A 14,877-nucleotide genomic window follows, 5' to 3' on the forward strand; every position below is an offset into this window, starting at 1 on the left:
AAATACACATAAGATAACCAATTTTAATCATTTTTTTTCTTCGGGAACAAATAATTCGGAAATTCACTATCCAACAACCAAGCCCCTGTGTGTCAGACAGTGCATTTCTATTTTACGTAAGACAAAAATAATAAAATTGGTACAGAAATTGCATTTCAATAAAATCCTGCGATTATTTTTCAAATACAAGTATTTTATTGGCACAAAAACAATTACAATGGCAAAGGCGCAATGAATATACAGGAACATTAATGTGTGTTAAATTTATACAATAACTGTACATGTTTATACACAAGAAGTACAAAAAAAAAAAAAAAACAACCAACAACTCTTGTTATCTATAAGTGTCGGGTCAAAAAAATAAATATATGTATATATATAACCTTTTTATCAACATATACAACATCGTATAGATGCACAGCAGCAATAATGCGAAGAAGGAATGTTTTCTTTTTATAAATACACACTTTTCATAAACAAAATTAATCCTAAAGGAGGGTCGCGGGTTTACCCTATAAAAATTTCAAGAAAAAACATCCTGAAAATTTGTCTAAAAGTTGTTTTTTTTTAGGTTTTACAGTTAAATTCATTGTATAATTTTTTTTGTCAGTTTTGCCTACGCTATTCATGCGATAGCCCTGGAACTTGGTATCGTTTTTTGTGCTTGTTTGACACGTTTCCGATAAGAAAATAAGCACATTTATCTTAATTTATTCAAGATAGAGTCATTTTGAGAAATTGTAAATAACTTAAAAGGGACTTTGACACGATTTGAGCTCAAAATTCAAAATTTTATTTTTCCATTTTTAATGTTTAGAATGGATAAAATGGGTATTTTCAATGCTTTGTCAAAATTTGAAAGTCAGATATTGAGTTATAGGCAAGATACAGAGTTGCGAATTCTTTGTTTTGTAAACAAAGTTCGAGCCTTGTTATTGTTTACATGTGCATTTTATTGGTATACGTTTCAATCAAATGTTGCTTCTTCTATTGATAAGATATATTTTATAAACTCATTGAATAGGTTTGCCTTGTTTCCCACGAGTAATTATGTCAAAGAAATGGTAATTCTATACTTACCATTATTTGTAAACAAATATAAGATTCGAGCTTTGTTTACATAACAATGAGTTCTTACCACTGTATCTCCCTTATAACTTAAATTCTAATATTCAAATTTTGGTCAATAATTCAAAATGTGCAAGTAAACCATTTTATATATTAAAAATTAAAATTTTGTTCTAAAATCGTGTCTAGGTCCATTTAAACAATTTAAACATTTCTATGCTGAAAGAAAAGGTGATTTACAATTTTTTGTTGAAAATTTATATGTGTTCTCGCTAGATTTTTTGCTATTTTTTGTTTTATTGCAAAATTTGCAAATAAGAAGAACTCAATTTTCATAATTGAGTTATATGGCAATAAAATATTTCAAAATTGAGTTATATGACAATAAAATAAAATCAATGCGGATGCATTTGAGCAAGTGTAACAGTGCCTAAAACCATTTATACATATCAACCACCCTTGTACATGTATATATGCTTATTTAAACATACTATATGATTGTTATTTTATTCTTATTGTTTACGTATTAAAATTACAATTAGCTCCTTGCATAAGATAATTATTTTATGTCTGTTTTAAAAATTAGATTTCTTTTTAGCTCACCTGAACCAAAGGTTAAAGTGAGCTTTTCTGATCACCCGTCGTCCGTCTGTCTGTAAACTTTTCACATTTCTCACTTCTTTTCTAAAACCACTAGTCCAAATTTAACCAAACATGATACAAAGCATCTCTGAGTAAAGGAAATTCTAAAATGGTTATATAAAGGGCTATTTACCCTTTTTAAAAGCGAGATAATTTCGAAAAACAATGAGCATAGGGTGTGCGTCTTTAAAAATCTCCTTCTCAAGAACCACAGTACCAGATATGCCAATATTTACAAAAAAAGTTCGTGTTTATAGTGAAGATTCTAAATTATAGGAAATCGTGACCCCAAGAACAAATCTGGGGCCCCAGGCAGGCAGGCTTCAAATCTTAACATTGAAATGCATAAGAAAAATGTTTAAAAAATTTCTTCTCAAGAAGCACTGCACCAGAAATGCGAATATTTACACAAAGGCTTGTATATATAGTGAAGATTACATGTATAAGTTATAAAAATGGTTACCCTCGGACCAAAATGGGGCCCCAGGCGGGGTTCAAAGTTTAACATTGAAATGCATAGGAAAAATGTTTAAAAATCTAGCTAGCTTTTTATTAAAAACCACTACACCAGGAATGTTAATATTTACACAAAGACTTTTATATACAGTGAAGATTCTAAACTATAAAAATCGTAACTCCGTACGAAAACTGGGGTCCATGGCGTGGTACAAAGTTTAACATATATAACGAAATGTTTAAAAATATTCCAACCAAGAAGTACAATGCAACAGTTTAGGATATTACTATGCGTACATCCTTGGATATTGTAGATTCTAAACTGTTTTAAAGATCTTCTTCTCGAGAACTACACCCCTGCGAATGTTATTGTCATTTAAGGTGGTATGGGACATCTGTCGATATTAATGTGGATTAAAGTACTATGTAATTGAAAAACTTTCACCGGTTTAGAATTTTCCAATTTTACATTATTTATCCAAAAAAATAGCTTTTAAAAATATTTGAAAAGGTAAAAATTGTAAAACCCCCAGCGGGATTCGAACTCATGACTTACAGGTTCGTAGTAAACCCTCTAACCCACTGCGATACGGAGTTAGGTGACCATTTTGGGAAAGAAACTACTTATATAATCACACTTCATTTTATTGTTTATTTCGATAAACAATACGTCACAAAATGGAAGTGTCCCATACCACCTTAAATTTTAGACCTCGTGGTTTTATTTGACCCTTTCAGTTTCGCAGTAAAAATCGCGCCACGTGTTTATAGTCTATTTCATAGAATTTATGTACTTGTAGTCAAATATAAAACCTAAAGGTCAATTGATTTTAAACTTTTTCTTCATTAATTGGTGGATAAAATGTGTTCTGGAAATAAATGTGACAATACAAAAAATAGTTTTTGTCTGCTGTTGCAACAACTAACATGCTTAGTGGAGATCTCCCCTGAGGATTAATTTTCGATCCGCGCCTGACCTAGTAATAGCATCGATAGTGAAAAAGACTATATTACTATTATTTTATGCAGAATGTTCCTTGAAGATGGCTCAATATACTAAAGTTTTATGCAAAACAGACACCCATTATTTTTTTTAAACATGGCATCGCCCACTACAAGCAGGCACGTAGCATCGTTTTTGAAAGTGGGAGGGGGGGGGAGGGGGATTTTAAGTTTTCCAAAATCTTCAAAATCCTAATCCCTAATCCGTGTGTGTGTGTGTGTGTGTGGGGGGGGGGGGGGGGGGGCTGGCGTATTATGTAACTTCAATTTCACTTCTCATTTCCTTATTATCATATCATTTTTTTTACATACTCACAAAAAAGTGGGGGGGGGGGGGGTCAACTCAATGATAATTCAATTTTTTATATGTAAATTTTCAAAAATTTGTTGCTGCGAGAAAAAGTTGGGGGGGGGCACCCCCTGCGCCCCCCCCCCCCCCATGCTTCGTGCCTGACAAGCATCAAACATTGCTATGATTTTATTAAGCAACCCAATGTTTATATTTTCAACCACTCTACACGTGGTTGAAATCAAATGATAACTTTGTTCTGATTATCGTTTTAATATAAATAACCGCTAGATAGTGAATTAAGACATGCATCTTAAAAGATTTTCATGTTTTAACAAAAAATAGGAATTGATATGAAAAACGACCAGTACTTGCGAACTTTAAGAATATTATCCGAACAATTATACTTCCGCTCGAAATTTCACAAGAACAGAACAAATTTAGGTGAAGTATCGTGAACTTTAATTCGAGCACCTCTGGATTTATTACATACTTAGCAACGATAAAGAAAACATTCTGAACACATTCGCAGGGATGAACTACGATGCTTCAATTTGTCAGACTGCTATGTAAACATTCTCAAATGTGTAGATTCTAACTCATAAAATCTGTGACCCTCGATCTAACACAGGAGCCCCAAAATAGGTTCAAATTTTAACATAAAAATATAGTGGGAAAATGTTTAAAAAAAAATTTTCTGGAGAACTTCAATTTGTGAGATTGGAAGCATCCTTAAATAATGTACATTTTAAATTAATAAAGCTGTGATCATGGGACTAATGCTGGGGCTCCAAGAGGGGTTCAAGGTTTAACAGAAATATATATGGAAAATGTTGAAAAATCTTCGTGTCGAGAACTACAATGCCACAGCTTGTGAGATTACTTTGCAAGGATACTCCGATAGTGTAGATTCTAAATTTTTAAAGCCATCTATAGACCCTTGACCAATACTGGGGTCCCAGGAAGGGGTTCAAAGGTTAAAATAGAAATAGCATATGCCACAAACTAGAATGGTACAAGGAACTGTTGTTCAGGTGAACGATGTGGCCCATGATCCTTTTTTTTTGGTTAAACACACTATTGCACACTATTCTATTGCTTAAATGATGGTTGAAATTTGTTTTATGTTTCAATTTTCATTTTAATAATTGATACCTTATTTATATACATGTAGTTTAAAATGTAGTCATGCAAGTATACAATCTACATTATGTTTTAATAAAAATATCATGATTTGTGAATAAAAATAAAAGAAATTGTGATATTGGCACATTTTCTTCATTGTTTCTCCCAGTCTCCTAGTGAGATACAAAATATAGGAGTACTTTTAAATCATATTAAGGCCATCTTTTCTTAAGCAGTTCTGTTCTGATATATATACATGTATATATAACTAAGTTGAAAACATCTAAAGTAAAAATGAAATCTAAAATAGTATTGATTTAGAACTGAATTTATTTTCAATAATCATTTGAAAAACCATACAACTGAATTTTTGTGTGAATGCAAAAATGCAAATGTCTGTAATTTGCCTATGAGATAAATAAATCATAATTTTTTTTCGTTTTTTTTTTGTTCTATAATATAAATAAAAATTTAAACACTTGTTCCTGCAACCTTTTTATCAACATTCAACCTCCCCAAAGATAAATTACATGCATACATGCACCAGAGCAAAAATGCGAAGAAGGAATGTTTTCTTTATATAAATACATACATTTCATAAACAAAATTATTCCTAAAGGTGGGTCGCGGGTTTACCCTATAAAAACAGAAGTGGGAAATCTTGGGATGTCTCCATTATGACATCATATTAAATGAATGTGCACAAGACGACCACTCAACTTTTCTAAATTGCGTACAAAATATGATGACGAAAGCAAACCCGCAACCTACCTTAAACATATGTTCCCACAACCTAAATATACCCAAAATCTAAAAATTTTGAAAAATACTAGTATTCAAGTTGTGTTCATCAAGAGGTTTACAAGTCACAACTTAAATTATAACCTGTATAAATGTGATCAACCATACGGTTTACGTGTAGGATTTTCACTAGTTCAGGATAACAATACTATACCTTGAAATAAAGATCAGATTACTCCACTTAACCAACCCTATTCTTAACAAAACTTGTGTACAGAATTTCACACGGTTTTGAACTGGTTTTTAAATAGATGAAACAGTGATTCAAATGACATTAACACATCAATAAACTAAAAAGAATGAGATCACATAAACATCAATGCATCAATTTGTATGTATGCATACATCAGTTATTATCAGTTGATGATATCTCTGTATAATAATCATATGTACAAAACAGTTGTATTGATAGTACTCAAGCACCACAACTCATATGTATACCATACATATTATATTTAATCTGTATTAAATAAAGGTGTTCAAAATGTCCTCAATTTCTTACTATTACAAGTAAATCATTCTACAGATACTGGTATATGTACGACTTATTTTTAATCCCTGAAATCAGAAATATATCATAAACAAAACAACAAAAGCAAATTACTGCATTCTGTTTCGGAGAAATGAATTCAGAAGTACATGTACATGTATGGTGATATTTTCTCATATTGAACATTATGTAGGCAACATGGCTCAGCTTACTTGCAGTGACTAAATATGAACTACAAGTATTCTGGAAAACTGATGAAGTTTAATCAGTTGTTCAAATAAAATGAAATGTACTTGTACATGATATTAATATCAGACATTCCTAAAAATGTCTTTCTAAATAAATTTTTAATCAAATTGAGCAACTGAAAATTGGACCATGATATAACTATACAGAGCAAATCTAGCAAGAAAAAAATGGGAAATCCTTTACTGAGACATGGACATGAAAATGGAAATATATTGTAAAAAGAAAATAATCTATCTAAATATATCTGCAACTAAATAATCTAATTATTGCACCATTATCTTACAATTCTGTTTTGTCTTTCTCTGAGGCTGGGTCTAAGTAAGGTTCATCAATCTTATCTAGATTGCCATGCCAGTGATTATAAGCTAACAGTGCGACATTTTTCCCTGCAATGGAACTCATTTCCATGGCAGATGCTGCCAGTTCTATACCATTCACATAATACAACTGGTCATGCAGCACAAAGGGAGGTAAATCTTCCCCCACAGTAGAATACTTGGGGTAAGCCATGAAAGTGGCCATTCGTATGTCTTTCTTTGAGGTAAACATTTGTTTGACATCATCCTCACTTGGTGGCGTATTGGAGAAAAATTTATAAACATCAGTAGGGTTTCCAAAGACATCAGCTTTTTTGTCCTGGGAATTGACTAGAATTGAATCGTTACATGTTAATATACTATTTGGCAAGTCATCAGCGTTATCAACTCCAAAATACTTGGGATCTGGAACTCCTTCTACAAAAGTAGCTGTCACTTTATGAAACTGCTGAGGAAAATTCTCGATGGAGCTGGGGAAATCTTCAAAATCAATCTCTGACACTTCATCGTGTAATGGTGTAGCGACAATGACAATGTCATAGTCTTTGAATTGCTCTTTCTTTTCTTCATCAAAGAATCCAACTCTGTAATTCTTGCCCTGGTACTGTAGAAGTTGTACTGACACCACTGTCCCTTGGATTACCTGAACCTGGGCTTCAGACACCAGTTTCTCGGGCACCTGTTTGTTACCCCCCTTGACAGCCCAGAGTCCTGGTTGCACTCCTGCTATAGAAACAGCTCCTGCAGAAATGAATAAAATTCTATCATTTATACATGTACAAGCAGTTAAATGTAATTATCTTTAACTCTATTGGGCTGAGAAAAAAAGGTATTGCGTCTTTTCCCATTATTTCACCTTCACCCGTGTCTGGACGGAAAGTACTGTTACTAAATATAGCTTCAGGTAGTCTGTCGCAATATGATTTTCAAAACATAGATACTGCTTTTATAATTAGATTCGGGAAACCTGCATCAAGAGATGAATATACAGAACTCTGCGTATAATGTCAGTTGGTATTCTGAACCCTGATAATTCAAGCAAAATACAACAAATCTAAGTGTACTTTTGTGTATAGAATACATGTACCGGTATAGTGTTATTGAAGAGATCTGTCTTTATTGCACATGCTCAAACTCAGGCTGAATTAAACAAGATTATTTGAAAAAAATCCAGGCAATTAAATAATGTAATTTAAACTATTCTTATCATGCTTCAATTAGTGGAAAACTAGTTACTACCTAGTGGAATCGATCCAGTGACCACAAAATCAAAAAGACCTCTGCGTTACCACTAGGCCATGCATCTAACACTTTCATTGTATGTCTTTAAAATACGGTATATATGGCTATATGTATGATTGTACTAGAAATGTCACTAATTGAAATACAGTCAAACCTCATTATCTCAAACTAGATGGGATTGGTTAAAAACTTCGAGATATCTGAGTATTCAAGATATCAAGGGTAAAATATTAGAAATTTAAGTGTTTGGAGCCTAAAAATCACTTTGACATATCCATTGTATTCGAGATGTTTGAGATACTGAAGTTCAACTGAATTTCTCTAATTTTCAGTTCGAAGACCACACTAAACCAAAATTGATTCGATGTAAATGTGTACTACAATACCCATAGAACATAATTAATCTGATTTCTTTGGTTTAAAGTGGTTCAAATAGTCAAATATACCATTTTTTTTTTTGCATACTAACTATTTTCTGATATATCCCTAACAAAACCTGATTATTTTATAGATGCCGTGTAAGATAATTAAGACTCTTTTAGCATGGTGATTGTGTAATTTGCTTTTCTTTGAATATATTTTAACTAAATATTGTATAATATTGAAAAATGCCTGATGTTTGCAAAAGCCCTACATTTTAGGCCATATATATATAAAGTGCACTATACCTCTTTTCCAAGATATTAAAGGATTTGAGATATCAAAGTAAATATACATGAGAAAAAAATGATACGGACTTCAAATTCCCTTTGACCTTTGATATATCAAGAGTATTCAAGATGTGGGTGTTGAACTTACTGAAGATGAGGATCAACTGTTTAAGATCAAATGTATTTCATCTTCTTTCTGAAAATTAGCATTCATATCTTAATTTTTTCCCCATGATGAAAAAAATTCTAAAAAACTTACCTACGAAACCTGGAATGTCTGTATTTTGACCATAATTTGTCCTTAAGGCTCCCATTACCATTTCGTCGATGAACGTATCGCCAAATCCGGAAGTTTTCATGACAAATTTTATGGAATTCTTCATGTACGAGATGAAAGACGGGTCCATGGCACCAATCAGATCAGGGACTGTTGTGTAAGCATGTCCGGCGCTCTGAATATCATAAATTCTGTACAAAGAACAACAAAACAGATCTTTTAATGAGTAAAATATTCCCTTTAGTTGTGTAAAAAGTGGAAATACAATTTTGCAGTAAGGCCATATCATTTTTTTTTTTATATTCTTAATCTCGTCTGACCCTCTGAAAATGGCCCGCCCCATTGTATTCTAAATTTTTTTAAAAATCTTGTAGGAAAAAAAATTATGGGGAAAAAACTGGGCTCTGTATACAAAAAAGTCCGAACATTTAAAATTGCTGCTTGACATGTGGATTATCGTTCGATTCCAGTCATGTTTGTTATCATAAGGATACAAATGTCTACATGCATCAACAGTTAAGTTGAAATAAAAATGGAATTAAAAGATTACAAATTGGTTTGTGTACTCATATTAGCTTTAACAATTAAAAAACAGAGCAGTTATTATTTCATGAACATGGATGGTGAAATAAATATTTTTTAAAAGATAAAAAATAAAATCTGTCCACCCGCCCCATATTTCGCGCAAATCTGGATGAGAATTTAAATATCAATTTTATGTGGCCTAATAACAATTTCATTGTTCATAAAATTAAAATTGATCTTATCATGTGTGCTTTACATATGAAAAATTAATGATAAATTTTTGCCATGCAAAACGTCATCAGAACTTACCTCATGAATTTAGATAACAATTTTTCATTGATCCAGGAGTCCATGTTGTAGATGTCCATGCCGTACCTCCAGAACAGCTTGGCCATAGTGACCACACTGTATTTACTACTGCTGATCCTCATAGAGCTTCCATCAAAGATCCCAAAGGACCCTCCGCCAACATCTAGTTGTTCCAGACCTGTTTGGAAACCAATGTTATCAGATAAATGATGAATTTTGAACATTTCAAACACATTACACAATTAATAGTAAACTTGATACCATGGAAATATATATATATATGATAAAGGATCCAAATTTGTGTCAATTATGTGTGCACCCTGAAAACACAAATTAATATTCTAAAGTAAATAAATCAAACAATATTAAATGATAATTTATTTTACAAAATAGCGATTCCACTAAATATCATTTAGATTTTTAAGACATACCGTATTTTGACATATTTAGATAAACAATGAAAATTTAACTCTCAAAATTTCAAAGTGGAAAAAAAAAATAATCATTTTTTTTTTAATTTGACCAACCTTCAATCAATTTCAATTGTATTGCCTATAATACCTACAAATACTGGTAAGAAATTACCTAATAGCTTGGTGAAATTGACCATGTACATATTTTTGGGGTGGATCAGGGTTCCTCCAGCCTCTATCTGATTGTCGCCTATCTTTATGGTGGTGAGTCTCCCTCCCACCTGCCTCTTCTCAAAGATGTCAATCTTAGCATCTTTACCAAATAACTGCCTCAGGAAATATGCAGTAGATGTTCCCCCAATTCCTCCTCCCACAATACCTGCATTAAAGAATTATTACCATAAATACTGATAATATTTCATTTAATTCATACCGGTACATGTATATTAATATGCATTTACACAAGTACACGTACAGGTATGATGATTTAATTAGCATTTGTAGAATTTTTTTTTTAAATTTCAACATCCTGGTGATTATAAAGGATTATACAGGAATACACTTTTTGGAATGACCCAAAAATAATTTTCCTTTCTCGGTCCATAGTTTCATGACTTGCCATATCAACTTTACCTTAGTACTAAAGGTTAGCATTCCCTTTAGCTATTTGGTTGTGTAATTAATCATCTGCATACACAGTAAAAGGTTCTTGTTTTCTACACAGCCTAGTATTTAGTGATGTGGCATTCTAGGGATCTAATCAACATTGAAGGCAAATCTAACAATAAACTTCAGGGGTTGAAATATATGGTAGCCCAACGCCCGGGGCTAGTCAGTTTAAAACTTGGGCATGCTCTTTTTTACCAACTGATAGTCCATCGGGCTAGCAAATCAGGGGATTCAGAACTGCATTATGATATGACTATGATAAAGTTTAAACATAAAATGTGTTATCTCTGAGAAGAATTTATTTCAAAATGAATTAAACAGCTGTAATTGTGTTATACATATATTTTTATTTTGCATCTTAAAATGGTTGGGCTAGCTGATTTCAGCTTTGGGCTTGTAATTTTTTACTGACTAGTAGCCCCTGGGCTAGTGAGTTTTCCTGGAATATTTCAACCCCTGAACTTAATCCATTCGGGTGTGATGAGTGATGACTGATGAATTATTTCATTCATTCATTTTACTCTTCAAAGTTTGATATACATTTACCATAATTCAATGCCAAAGGGTATGTGATACATGCATGTAATACATACAAATTTTCTTTTGAAACCATTTTCTTGAAATTAAGAAAAATAACATCATAAGTCTTTCTAAAATGTAACATTGAGACAATGTCAGACTTAACTTTACATATATGTTAACATATTAACTAATTAATGTGATAATTACAACAAGTTTGAGGCACTTAGGTAACATATTTGGGATGATTATTATCTATTTTATAGAGAATGTTCTATTTTAGATAGAATGCTCTATCATTAACATGACAAATGTACAACCTGGTTTAACAATACATGTACCTATAAACTTTGTCCCCTATACTCATTTCGTAGCAAATGAAAAAAAAATATCGCATTGTATCTCGCCTAAATTTTCAGATGATTGGTTCTATAAATACCTACATTGTTGATCTTTTATAGTCCCATTTTACCACATTCGTTGTATTTGCAATGAAATCACTACCACGTTTAACATCATGCACATTTGAAAGTTCGATATTTGCGGTTGCCATGATAGTGAAAACATGCAACATTCAAAGTGTGATTTCTTGCAAAATGGCCGGCAACTTCAATCATAGAAATATTGTAATACCATAATGCCTTGGTTATGACCCATTCAATGGATATTTTGTGGATTTAACTGCAAATACGGGCATATATATACATTTTCTGACAAAGAGGTTTGTAAGGTATTTTTATGTGTAGCAGATCCGCTTCACGGCTGCTACGTTGTGAGTACCGGTATATGGGACAAATTCTTACTGTGACTTGAGTGTAGCCTGCAAGGTCATGGTAATTAAGATTATATCAATATGGTCAATTAATATGACTTCAAATTTGATGTGCTCATGATCGAGTGCTAAAGCATGGGGCGAATTGGCTTTGTTGAAAAATGACATAACTCCAACTGCAAAAAGCTTTTAAGAGTGCAATAAAAAAAATGACATAACAGTTTTACAATGAAGGCATAAAAACAGGTTGGGCACAATTACCCTAATGAGGAATGATTAGCCTAAACGGAACTATTCCTCTTTTCAGGATTAAAAACATTCCTACAAATGCGGGATTTCCATTCACATCTTGTCTCCTTTAAACTGAAGAATAAGTGCAAAAATATTTTTACATTTCATTAACAATTAACAAGCATCCACTTACAATGAGTATGCCTTAAACTTTGACATTTACAACTGCTTTCCAGTGAAATTTATGAGTAACAAACTAAATCTAGTTAGCAGATTTCTTACAGTAGCCTCCACGGATATTAATGTGATTATTTCTTCTAATCATTATTTTTTTTCTAAATAAACATATAGTTTTATATCATTCATTTTTTTTTTTATGATAGTTAACAATATGTGTTAAAATCATTGCTGGTACAAACATCCGTAGTTTTCATTATCTTCCCAAGATCAAAATTTTAAATCCAAAAAAAAAATTTCTGTATTCATTTTTCAGTTTCTCTTGCATGATCGAGTGGTATCAACTGATTGAAAACAAACTGTATAATGTTGGTTGTTTTAGGCAGAAAAAGCATATACTTGTTTCCTATCATATTGTGGGTTCTATGGTATCGCTGTATTTCTGTTTATGTATAGTAGCATGCGCTAAAATTGACATTTGACATCAGGATACTTTTAGACATAGTAAACAGAGGCATGCTGAACACCACTGAGGTATATAATAGAGGAAACTCCCAATATTATTAGTTTCTGGAAATATTTCCGTATTGATAGATTTTTCAACAAAATGATTTAACTACCGCGATATCATAGGGCGGGCTCATACTCTCAATGGAAAAATTCACAATTAATCAATGCAAGACTACTTGCGATTTCCGCAAGTTCAAAATCGTCTTACTTAGGTTTTGAGGAGTAATGCTTTAGGCCATGAAGGTCAGTTTTGTAAAGAACTTTTACACCACATTGCATTTCTTAATATCCTTTTTTTATTTAAATGATCGAGATTTTAAAAAAAAGTTATTTGGCAAATTTAGCATTTGCGGGAGTGTCTTTTCTTGTTTCTGAAAAGAGAAATAGTTCGGAATAATAGCGTAATCATTCCTCATTACTGAAACTGTGTCCAACCTGATAAAAAGAAATAAGCAGGTAGTCTTGTAGCCAAGAAGAGATTTAAAATGAAAACAAGTGATGTAATATCCTTAAAATTCCTATGAATATAGAGTGCTTTCAGGTCTAAATCAAACCTTTATTTTTCACAAGCAATATTTTAGTAACAGCTGTTTCTAAACATCTTGGTTTTTTTTCTTAATCTGTTAATGTTTCGCTTTATAATATAGTAACAAAAGATTTTTACTGTTTTAAAAAAGCAAGACACATTTAAAAAAACTTCTTTACCAATTGATGGATGTTCTTTTGTCTCCTCAGATAATGCATTTGGCAGAAAACATGCCAGAAAAAAAAGTATCGAAGTCCACATTGCTTTACCAGAAGCTGACATATTGGCCGGTGTACATATTTTAGTTTCAGTTTTCAGTTTAATATAGAAGTTTCGTAGCCTGAAGATTTTTGCTTTTAAAATAAAATAGAAAAGATACGGAAATGGTGTTGTTTTAATGTACAATAAACAACTGTAAAAATAAAAAAATAAAATACTTTTGGTTTGCGAGCACGAAAGTACGAAACAATGTAGAGGGGGATTGTGTAAATGTAGGTCATCGGATCACAACAAGTGAATATACGGAAGCATATTAGTGCCAAATTATAAGATAACATATATTTATTTGATTCAAAATTATCTTGATATTTGATATCTGATACTGTATTCATTTAAACGTTTTAATCTTAAATATTTATGTGAAAACTTTTAGTGCAGACATATACAACTGAAGGTTTTTGCACAGTTTGCCTGTAAGATAATGTATACTTTAAACTTGGAATTTTAAAGAAAAAAATAACAATGGAGAACTAAAACGCTTCCATATCATTCCAAATAGCTTGCCTGCGTTTAGCTACAACAGACGAATAGGGCCACATAAATTTTTTTCTCTCGTAATTACGTGAAAAGATTTCGTTATTTCAATTAAATTATCTCGTTTTTACGAGAAAAGATCTCGTTATTACGAGTTACGAGTTATTTATCTCGTTATTTCGAGTTAATTATTTCGTTATTACGAGAAAAGATATCGTTATTACGAGTTATTTATCTCGTTATTACGAGAAAATATCTCGCAATTACGAGAAAATATCTCGTAATTACGAGAAAAGTTCTCGATATTATGTGTTAATCACCTCATAATTAAAAGAAAATAACTCGTTATAATAAAATGAATAGTAGTTGGTATATATTTGATTAATTATTGTGAAAAAATATACATATATTATATAAGTGTTCCTCGTTCATCAGATCTAGACATCCAAGTCGATTGGTTCACTCTTTCAGTCTATTTTTATATTCTTTCCAGAAACGTTAGTTTAATTTTGATTATTTCTAAATAACAACCACATGTGCTTGAGGACAGGACCCCACTCCTCCACCCCCAGATATCTAGACACCCAGGACTTTACTAATTTTTTCCGGATATCCCCTCTGTATATAAATGTTGTATTTATATACAGAGGGGATGAAACTTCTTTATATTTTTATTTTTTATTTTTAAATCTTAAAAAGAAGTCTATAGCTGCGCAGTTCGACAGCTGTTCCGAGTGATCAAAAAGGCATTGTCCTGTTTTTGTATGCAAACTTTTATAACAAAATGACATGTAGGACTTCATATTTATTGCTTTCATATCTTTTGGCAACATTTTTGGTCAGTTTCGGGCAGAAACAAGCCAGT

General features: G+C 31.9%; 1 protein-coding gene across 1 annotated transcript; it reads right to left on the reverse strand.

Annotated features, from left to right (window-relative positions):
* Nucleotides 1-4,894: 4,894 nt before the first annotated feature.
* Nucleotides 4,895-13,569, reverse strand: LOC128158133 (prenylcysteine oxidase 1-like). Its single transcript, XM_052820887.1, has 5 exons — nt 13,439-13,569; nt 10,028-10,234; nt 9,443-9,620; nt 8,591-8,799; nt 4,895-7,180 (listed from the first exon to the last, which is right to left on the reverse strand). The coding sequence occupies exons 1-5, from the start codon at nt 13,539-13,541 to the stop codon at nt 6,402-6,404; spliced, it is 1,476 nt and encodes a 491-aa protein (XP_052676847.1). The 5' UTR covers nt 13,542-13,569; the 3' UTR covers nt 4,895-6,401.
* Nucleotides 13,570-14,877: the final 1,308 nt, after the last annotated feature.

The sequence above is a fragment of the Crassostrea angulata genome, chromosome 1 (genome assembly GCF_025612915.1).
Source record: "Crassostrea angulata isolate pt1a10 chromosome 1, ASM2561291v2, whole genome shotgun sequence".
In the NCBI taxonomy this organism is placed as follows: domain Eukaryota; kingdom Metazoa; phylum Mollusca; class Bivalvia; order Ostreida; family Ostreidae; genus Magallana; species Magallana angulata.